The 10,529-nt window shown below is 45.9% G+C and overlaps 1 protein-coding gene across 2 annotated transcripts; it reads right to left on the bottom strand.

Annotated features, from left to right (window-relative positions):
* Window positions 1-1,049: 1,049 nt before the first annotated feature.
* LOC139568817 (tektin-4-like) lies at window positions 1,050-10,241 on the bottom strand. 2 transcript variants are annotated; one of them, XM_071390912.1, is made up of 6 exons: window positions 9,261-10,231; window positions 9,053-9,123; window positions 4,219-4,362; window positions 3,404-3,626; window positions 1,884-2,038; window positions 1,050-1,442 (listed from the first exon to the last, which is right to left on the bottom strand). In XM_071390912.1, the coding sequence occupies exons 1-6, from the start codon at window positions 9,798-9,800 to the stop codon at window positions 1,229-1,231; spliced, it is 1,347 nt and encodes a 448-aa protein (XP_071247013.1). In that variant the 5' UTR covers window positions 9,801-10,231; the 3' UTR covers window positions 1,050-1,228. The 2 variants fall into 2 exon arrangements, with proteins under 2 accessions (XP_071247013.1, XP_071247014.1); XM_071390913.1 differs by lacking the exon at window positions 4,219-4,362 and having other exon boundaries at window positions 9,261-10,241.
* Window positions 10,242-10,529: the final 288 nt, after the last annotated feature.

Raw genomic sequence — 10,529 nt, 5'->3', positions numbered from 1 at the left:
AGTTGATCTGTAGGAACAGGGTTGGAGTGTAAACCTACAGGACAGTTGATCTGTAGGAACAGGGTTGGAGTGTAAACCTACAGGACAGTTGATCTGTAGGGACAGGGTTGGAATGTAAACCTACAGGACAGTTGATCTGTAGGAACAGGGTTGGAGTGTAAACCTACAGGACAGTTGATCTGTAGGAACAGGGTTGGAGTGTAAACCTACAGGACAGTTGATCTGTAGGAACAGGGTTGGAGTGTAAACCTACAGGACAGTTGATATGTAGGAAAAGGGTTGGAGTGTAAACCTACAGGACAGTTGATCTGTAGGAACAGGGTTGGAGTGTAAACCTACAGGACAGTTGATCTGTAGGAACAGGGTTGGAATGTAAACCTACAGGACAGTTGATCTGTAGGAACAGGGTTGGAGTGTAAACCTACAGGACAGTTGATCTGTAGGAACAGGGTTGGAGTGTAAACCTACAGGACAGTTGATCTGTAGGAACAGGGTTGGAATGTGATACAGGACAGTTGATCTGTTGGAACAGGGTTGGAGTGTAAACCTACAGGACAGTTGATCTGTAGGAACAGGGTTGGAATGTAAACCTACAGGACAGTTGATCTGTAGGAACAGGGTTGGAGTGTAAACCTACAGAACAGTTGAGCTGTAGGAACAGGGTTGGAATGTAAACCTACAGGACAGTTGATCTGTAGGAACAGGGTTGGAATGTAAACCTACAGGACAGTTGATCTGTAGGAACAGGGTTGGAGTGTAAACCTACAGGACAGTTGATCTGTAGGAACAGGGTTGGAATGTGATACAGGACCGTTGATCTGTAGGAACAGGGTTGGAGTGTAAACCTACAGGACAGTTGATCTGTAGGAACAGGGTTGGAGTGTAAACCTACAGGACAGTTGATCTGTAGGAAGAAGTTTGGGTTGCCATGGGTTACATCTACCAGTTGTGTCAGATACATGAAGGGGAGTGATCGAGGGCAGAGGGAAGGGAGTATCTTACTGCTTTAGTGTACACTCTTAGACTAGTGTCTAGTGATCAGTCAGCTGTGACAGACAAGCCTTTATTGATTGACACAACACAACTGTAAACACCAAGCAAATGCACACAATGTCGCACTAGTCACTAATACAGGCTTGATCACACACACACACACACACACGGACACGCACACACACACACACACACACACCCACACGTCCCCATATCCCCCTGTCTCTCTCCCTCTTCAGTACCCAGACAGGGCTATGACGGTGGGGTAGCGGGTGCGGTGGGACATGCACTTGTCCCTGTCGATGAGCAGGCTGTGGGTCTTACAGCCGATGTCCTTCTCCAGCACCATACGGGACTCCTCCAGGTGGGACAGGGAGCTCCGCGCTGCAGACAGCTGCTGCTGCAGGGAGGACATGGTCTGGGAGATCTGACCTACCTCACCCACCAGGCTGGAGACAGAGAGAGAGAGGGGAAAGAGGGAGGGTGGAGAGATAGAAAGGAGGGGGGAGAGGGAGCACAAGAAGGAGAGAGAGAAAGAGAGCGCGAGAGAGGAGAGAGGGAGGGGAAGAGAGACCGAAAGAGAGACCGAAAGAGAGAGAGAGAGAGGAAGGAGAGGAACTTGTCATACCAGTGTAGGTGTTTGTGAAAGATGGGAGAGAGAGTGCGATAGACAGAGAGGTTTGGGTGTATGTCCGTGTGAGTGCTTACTGGCTTGCGTGCCTGTGTGTGCTTCTATCTGTGTGTGTGTGTGTGTGTGTGTGTGTGTGTGTGTGTGTGTGTGTGTGTGTGTGTGTGTGTGTGTGTGTGTGTGTGTGTGTGTGTGTGTGTGTGTGTGTGTGTGTGTGTGTGTGTGTGTGTGTGTGTGTGTGTGTGTGTGTGTGTGTGTGTACCTGAATTGTGGGTTGTCCCTACAGAGCTCCATGTGGGGTCTGTGTGAGCGTTGGTGCAGCCTGGACTGAGCCACTCTTAGAGGGGCTTCTTTATCATACAGAGCCTGCTGAAGAGACACAATGTTCCTCTCCTGGGCCCCGATCTGATCCAGGATCTACACACACACGCACACACACACACACACACACGCACACACAGTGTTGAGTTCAGGTGCAGCATTCTCTGCATTCCAGCCTCAGCTGGATAACCCTTAGGGGGGTGGATAAATACAGTGCATTCGGAAAGTATTCAGACCCCTTGACTTCTTCCACATTTTGTTACGTTACAGCCTTATTCTAAAATAGATTAAATAAAAATAAATCCTCATCAATGTACACACAATACCCCATAATGACATCACAATACCCCATAATGACATCACAATACCCCATAATGGCATCACAATACCCCATAATGACAAAGCAAAAACAGATTTTTTTGACATTTTCGCAAATTTATACAAAGAAAAAAAGAAATATCACATTTACATAAGTATTTAGACCCTTCACTCAGTACTTTGTTGAAGCACATTTGGCAGCGATTACAGCCTTGAGTCTTCTTGGGTATGATGCTACAAGCTTGGCACATCTGTATTTGGGGAGTTTCTCCCATTCTTCTCTGCAGATCCTCTCAAACTCTGTCAGGTTGGATGGGGAGTGTCGCTGCACAGATATTTTCAGGTCTCTCCAGAGATGTTCGATCAGGTTCAAGTCCGGGCTCTGGCTGGGCCACTCAAGGACATTCAGAGACTTGTCCTGAAGACACTCTTGCATTGTCTTGGCTGTGTGCTTAGGGTTATTGTTCTGTTGGAAGCTGAACCTTCGCCCCCGTCTGAGATCCTGAGCACTCTGGAGCAGGATTTCATCAAGGATCGCTCCATTCATCTTTCCCTCGATCCTGACTAGTCCCCCAGTCCCTGCCCCTGAAAAACATCCCCATAGCATGATGCTGCCACTACCATGCTTCACCGTAGGGATGGTGCCAGGTTTCCTCCAGACGTGACGCTTGACATTCAAGCCAAAGAGTTCCATCTTGGTTTCATCAGACCTGTTTTCGCTTTGTCATTATGGGGTATTGTGATGTCATTATGGGGTATTGTGATGTCATTATGGGGTATTGTGTGTAGATTGAGGAGGATAAAAAAACTATTGTATCCATTTTAGAATAAGGCTGTAACGTAACAAAATGTGTAAAAAGGGGAAGGGGTCTGAATACTTTACGAAGGCGCTGAGTGTCATGAAAACCTTCAGGTCTTCTTCAGATAAAAACATTCCCTTTGCCTGCTGGGTAGGCGCCCATTTCTGTATGTTTTGTTTAATTATAGGAAGTTATAATTATAACTTTAAATTATAAATTATAAATTATATAAATTATTTAAATTATAATTATAATTATAATTATAATTATAGGAAGGGTTGAGTATTGGCTATTGAAACGACACACACACACCACCTCCACCAACCCCCCCACCCCAACACACCTGAGTGAGGTGCAGTTGTAGCTGTGTCTTGGCCTCAGTGAGCTGCAGACAGCGCTGACTGAAGGCCTGGTCTACGTTAGAGCACTGGACCCTCAGGTCCTCAGCTGTCTCCTGTAGGACCCTCTCCACCAGCAGCCTGAGCTCCACACTGGCCTGCTCCTCCCGCTGCGCCACAGACAGGTTATCCTGGGTGAAAGACACCCACGCATCACGGTTACACAGCCTGGGAGGGAGATGTTAACACACTGTTAATACACACACACCCACGCATCACGTTACACAGCCTGGGAGAGAGGAGGGAGATGTCAACACACTGTTAATACACACACACACCCACGCATCACGTTACACAGCCTGGGAGAGAGGAGGGAGATGTCAACACACTGTTAATACACACACACACCCACGCATCACGGTTACACAGCCTGGGAGGGAGATGTTAACACACTGTTAATACACACACACCCACGCATCACGTTACACAGCCTGGGAGAGAGGAGGGAGATGTTAACACACTGTTAATACGCACACACACCAACGTGGTGTCTGAGTTGGGGGGGTACTGTGTGTATAATACAGCTACTCACTGGTCCTGTAGGTTGTCTGAGTTGGGGTGGTACTGTGTGTATAATACAGCTACTCACTGGTCCTGTAGGTTGTCTGAGTTGGGGTGGTACTGTGTGTATTATACAGCTACTCACTGGTCCTGTAGGTTGTCTGAGTTGGGGTGGTACTGTGTGTATTATACAGCTACTCACTGGTCCTGTAGGTTGTCTGAGTTGGGGTGGTACTGTGTGTATTATACAGATACTCACTGGTCCTGTAGGGTGTCTGAGTTGGGGTGGTACTGTGTGTCAGTACTCATGTTGTTGTAGCGACCACACTGGTCATCCAGACTGTAGGCCTGGTACTTATCAGACCAGTCCAGCTCCAGAGTCTGCTTGGCATCTCTGTTACACCTGATACACACACACACAGTGGGACACAGTAAGGGGCAGAAAGCCAGTGTGAGGGTCTGATGAGGGTCTGGTAGGGAGTGAAAAGCTGACGTGAGGATAGTCATGTGATTAACTGTTCAGCAGTCTAATAGTCATGTGATTAACTGTTCAGCAGTCTAATAGTCATGTGATTAACTGTTCAGCAGTCTAATAGTCCTGTGTTTAACTGTTCAGCAGTCTAATAGTCATGTGATTAACTGTTCAGCAGTCTAATAGTCCTGTGATTAACTGTTCAGCAGTCTAATAGTCATGTGATTAACTGTTCAGCAGTCTAATAGTCATGTGATTAACTGTTCAGCAGTCTAATAGTCATGTGATTAACTGTTCAGCAGTCTAATAGTCATGTGATTAACTGTTCAGCAGTCTAATAGCCATGTGATTAACTGTTCAGCAGTCTATTAGTCATGTGATTAACTGTTCAGCAGTCTAATAGTCATGTGATTAACTGTTCAGCAGTCTAATAGTCATGTGTTTAACTGTTCAGTAGTATAATAGTCATGTGATTAACTGTTCAGCAGTCTAATAGCCATGTGATTAACTGTTCAGCAGTCTAATAGCGTTGGGGTAGAAGCTGTTCAGGAGCCTTTTGATCCTAGACTTGGCACTCCGGTACTGCTTGCCATGCGGTAGCAGAGAGAACAGTCTATGACTAGAGTGGCTGGAGTCTTTGACAATTTTTAGGGCCTTCCTCTGACACTGCCTGGTATAGAGGTCCTGGATGGCAGGGAGCTCGGCCCCAGTGATGTACTGGGCCATATGCACTACACTCTGTAGCGCCTAGCGGTCGGATGCCGTGCAGTTGCCATACCAAGCGGTGATGCAGGCAGTCAAGATGCTCTCAATGGTGCAGCTGTATAACTTTTAGTGGATCTGAGGGCCCATGCCAAATCTTTTCAGCCTCCTGAGGGGGAAGAGACGTGGTCATGCCCTTTCCACCTCTGTGTTGGTGTGTTTGGACCATGATATGTCCCTAGTGATGTGAACACCGAGGAACTTGAAGCTCTCGACCGTCTCCACTACAGCCCCGTGGATGTGGATTGTAGCGTGCTCGGCCCTCCGTTTCCTGTAGTCCAGATCAGCTGCTTTGTCTTGTCCACATTGAGGGAGAGGTTGTTGTCCTGGCACCACACTGCCAGGTCTCTGACCTCCTCCCTGTAGGCTGTCTCATCGTTGTCGGTGACCAGGCCTACCACCGTTGTATCGTCAGCAAACTTGATGATGGTGTTGGAGTCGTGTGTGGCCACGCAGTCGTGGGTGAACAGGGAGTACAGGAGGGGCCTTAGCAACACAGGGGACGTGAAATTAAGAATATTTTTTTTGTATTTGCGCTGCGTTGCCAGGTTACCATTTTCCAATGAAGCACTGTGCGTAGCTGGACACGTGGCCACACACTGTTCAAAATGAATTTTCAGGTATGTTAAAAACAAATGATTGATGGATGAACACACACTTTTCAAATGTATTCCAGTGGCGGTTCTGGGGGTGGGGGAGGGGGTGGGGGGCAGTGCCCCTGTGACAACAATTTTGGACCCTCTTGTGGCCCCCCTAAATGTGGAGTATGAAATAATTTTTACATAACTAATTTTTGCTATCGTTCTTTTTTTACATCCGTTATTAGACAGTGGCAACGATGATGATTATGAACATGGTCTTTTGCCTGCAATGCAGTGAAGAAAACGATGACAACAATAACGTCTAATGTAACTGGCCCCTCTAACAGTACAACTGGCCCCTCTAACAGTACAACTGGCCCCAGCTTGGCCCCCCCAGTTGAAATGGTCTACAACCGCCACTGATGTATTCACCTGAAAATAGGCTGTGTTGGGTTTGATAACTATGTTTCTATGGAACAATTTAAAAAAATATATGATTGAACCTTTCTGTAACAAGGCAAGTCAGTTAAGAGCAAATGATCATTTACAATGACGGCCCACACAAACGCGGACGACGCGCCACCCTATGGGACTCCCAATCACGGCCGGATGTGATACAGCCTGGATGAATCACAATGTTAGTAAAGTAATGACTGTTAGCACTGTTGCAGAAGACACGTTTCAGTTGAATGTATTCAGTTGTGTGACTGACCAGGTATCCCCTTTCCCGTTCTGTATCTCGGCCTCCTTGGTTTTTCCTTTGTATGGTTTGGATGGTTTGTGTGGTTTGGATGGTTTGGATGGCTTGCATGGTTTGTGCGAGTACCTACGTGCTCCAGACAGTAGGGGGAGCCAGAAGACTAAAACTCAAAGGACACCTTGTTACCCATATCAGGGTCCTATTCATGAATACACACTGAGCAAAACTTAGACAAACAATATGCAATGGAAAACAAAAATGAACATGTCTTATTGGGCAACTTCAGGTAGTCCATCCCTGTTTGAGTCTAATTTCCTTTGTTTGGTGCCTAATGAATAGGCTCCAACCCAGCTCAGCTGTTGTCTTAATGAATAGGTTACAACCCAGCTCAGCTGTAGTCTTAATGAATAGGCTCCAACCCAGCTCAGCTGTAGTCTTAATGAATAGGTTACAACCCAGCTCAGCTGTAATCTTAATGAATAGGTTACAACCCAGCTCAGCTGTAGTCTTAATGAATAGGCTCCAACCCAGCTCAGCTGTAGTCTTAATGAATAGATTACAACCCAGATCAGCTGTAGTCTTAATGAACAGGCTCCAACCCAGCTCAGCTGTAGTCTTAATGAATAGGTTACAACCCAGCTCAGCTGTAATCTTAATGAATAGGCTACAACCCAGCTCAGCTGTAGTCTTAATGAATAGGTTACAACCCAGCTCAGCTGTAATCTTAATGAATAGGCTACAACCCAGCTCAGCTGTAGTCTTAATGAATAGGTTACAACCCAGCTCAGCTGTAGTCTTAATGAATAGGTTACAACCCAGCTCAGCTGTAGTCTTAATGAATAGGTTAAACCCAGCTCAGCTGTAGTCTTAATGAATAGGTTACAACCCAGCTCAGCTGTAGTCTTAATGAATAGGTTACAACCAGGTCAGCTGTAGTCTTAATGAATAGGTTACAACCCAGCTCAGCTGTAGTCTTAATGAATAGGTTACAACCCAGCTCAGCTGTAGTCTTAATGAATAGGTTACAACCCAGCTCAGCTGCAGTCTTAATGAATAGGTTACAACCCAGCTCAGCTGTAGTCTTAATGAATAGGTTAAACCCAGCTCAGCTGTAGTCTTAATGAATAGGTTACAACCCAGCTCAGCTGTAGTCTTAATGAATAGGCTACAACCCAGCTCAGCTGTAGTCTTAATGAATAGGTTACAACCCAGCTCAGCTGTAGTCTTAATGAATAGGTTACAACCCAGCTCAGCTGTAGTCTTAATGAATAGGTTACAACCCAGCTCAGCTGTAGTCTTAATGAATAGGTTACAACCCAGCTCAGCTGTAGTCTTAATGAATAGGTTACAACCCAGCTCAGCTGTAGTCTTAATGAATAGGTTACAACCCAGCTCAGCTGTAGTCTTAATGAATAGGTTACAACCCAGCTCAGCTGTAGTCTTAATGAATAGGTTACAACCCAGCTCAGCTGTAGTCTTAATGAATAGGTTACAACCCAGCTCAGCTGTAGTCTTAATGAATAGGTTACAACCCAGCTCAGCTGTAGTCTTAATGAATAGGTTACAACCCAGTTTGCTGTAGTCTTAATGAATAGGTTACAACCCAGCTCAGCTGTAGTCTTAATGAATAGGCTACAACCCAGCTCAGCTTTAGTCTTAATGAATAGGTTACAACCCAGCTCAGCTGTAGTCTTAATGAATAGGCTACAACCCAGCTCAGCTGTAGTCTTAATGAATAGGTTACAACCCAGCTCAGCTGCAGTCTTAATGAATAGGTTACAACCCAGCTCAGCTGTAGTCTTAATGAATAGGTTACAACCCAGCTCAGCTGTAGTCTTAATGAATAGGTTACAACCCAGCTCAGCTGTAGTCTTAATGAATAGGTTACAACCCAGCTCAGCTGTAGTCTTAATGAATAGGTTACAACCCAGCTCAGCTGCAGTCTTAATGAATAGGTTACAACCCAGCTCAGCTGTAGTCTTAATGAATAGGTTAAACCCAGCTCAGCTGCAGTCTTAATGAATAGGTTACAACCCAGCTCAGCTGTAGTCTTAATGAATAGGTTACAACCCAGCTCAGCTGTAGTCTTAATGAATAGGTTACAACCCAGCTCAGCTGTAGTCTTAATGAATAGGTTACAACCCAGCTCAGCTGTAGTCTTAATGAATAGGTTACAACCCAGCTCAGCTATAGTCTTAATGAATAGGCTACAACCCAGCTCAGCTGTAGTCTTAATGAATAGGTTACAACCCAGCTCAGCTGTAGTCTTAATGAATAGGTTACAACCCAGCTCAGCTGTAGTCTTAATGAATAGGTTACAACCCAGCTCAGCTATAGTCTTAATGAATAGGTTACAACCCAGCTCAGCTGTAGTCTTAATGAATAGGATACAACCCAGCTCAGCTGTAGTCCTCTAGGCCTTTCTATACTAATGTGTGGAAATGTGTGATTACACAATCAAATGAAAAGAGAGGATCTTATAAATAAACCATGTATGTAGTTACTGCTGATGCATCTAAAATATTCATGGCGGTTGAAGTAAATGCGGGGAGATTGTGACACTAATTGTGACACTCACTTGATTTGATTGACAGCCTGACTCAGCGTTCTCTTCAACAGAGCCTGGATGCTCCTGATCAACTCCACCTCCTGTGGCCCACAAACACAACCATCACGTTATTTTCAGATTGGTTTCTAGTGAAATAACGTCTAGGCAACATTTAGTAATGATACAAGTATTTAGGTGAACTAGAGCAAAGACAAGTCGATGTTCTTGTTTTAATCACCTTAAGCAGCTCCTCCTCTACGCTGTCTTTAACCAGGTCGGGCCCCAGCCGCCGTTCCCGACACATTAGGTTATCCGTGGCGATGGCGAACGGGGTCTCGGTGGCGTCCAGCGCCTTCAACAGCCTTCTCTTCTGCCCCAGGAGGAGGTCTGTCTCGGCCACCAGCTTCTCGATGTGCCGCTGCAGCTCCGACTTCCAGAAGTGGATATTCTGCAGTCTCTCGCCCAGGTGCCGCGTCCCCTCAGCTTGGGTGTGCAGAGTCCCGGACTCGGTCTCCTTATACAGTGTTTTGGACTCATGGCAAATCCTCTCTGCGTTGTTTCGGTCAGTAGCGGCCTGGTGAAGGGTAGAGAAGTTATTGATGTGCCATTCCTCCGGGCTGTACTTGGCTGAACGGTACCCCGCCGTAGCCAAGCCGGAGGAGGGATAGAAGCCCTCCTTGAATGTGGCCTCTGCGTCTGTAGGCGGGAACGGCTCGCCTGCTTGGGCAACTGACCTGCTGTCGAAATTATGTCTGGGCACTAAAACTTCTGAAGACATTTTGTGGCGAATTGGTGATACCTGGTTTTAAAAACACTGCGATCCGACACAGGATTGTAGTTAACGGAGTCGCAGCATAACAAGAGCCACACAGGGGAAGTGAAGAATCACTTGTTTTGTATTTGCGCTGCGTTGCCAGGTGACCTGTTTCCAAGGAAACACTGTGTAACTGGACACGCGATAATGCCCCACGGTTCCAAATGAATTATCAGGTAACAACAAATGGTGCATGGAGGAACACACATTTTTCAAATGTATTAATCTGAAAATAGGCCTACGTTATGTGTGCTAACAAATTTTATATACACATTTATATGTCCACAAATGGATGTAGCAACTACGGATTGCCCCTTTAATTGATGAATAATTATTGTTTTAATAATGTCAATAATAACTTGAACTTTTAAGATGACAGTGGCCCTTGTGTTTTTTTCAGAAACATACATGCAGACACACACACACACACACACACCCCTCCAACTCTCCACTTTAAAACCCTTTAACCGTTAGAGATCTCAGGTCTATTGATGGGAATCAGAGTCTTCAGGGCTGGGTCCCAAATGACATCCTGTTCCCTAGATAGTGTACTACTTTTGACCAGTACTCATTGTCATTTTGGAAACACCCCTGGTGTGAGGGGAATTTCCTGTTTCACTGGGCTTTGCCACACAGTGGTGATGCAATTACACTGGAACTAGTGAGTGACCAATGGGAGCAGTTATTTTCCAT

This window comes from Salvelinus alpinus, chromosome 2 (assembly GCF_045679555.1).
Source record: "Salvelinus alpinus chromosome 2, SLU_Salpinus.1, whole genome shotgun sequence".
In the NCBI taxonomy this organism is placed as follows: Eukaryota; Metazoa; Chordata; class Actinopteri; order Salmoniformes; family Salmonidae; genus Salvelinus; species Salvelinus alpinus.
The sequence above is the reverse complement of the archived record's forward strand: the minus strand, read 5'-3'. Positions and strand labels throughout refer to the sequence as shown.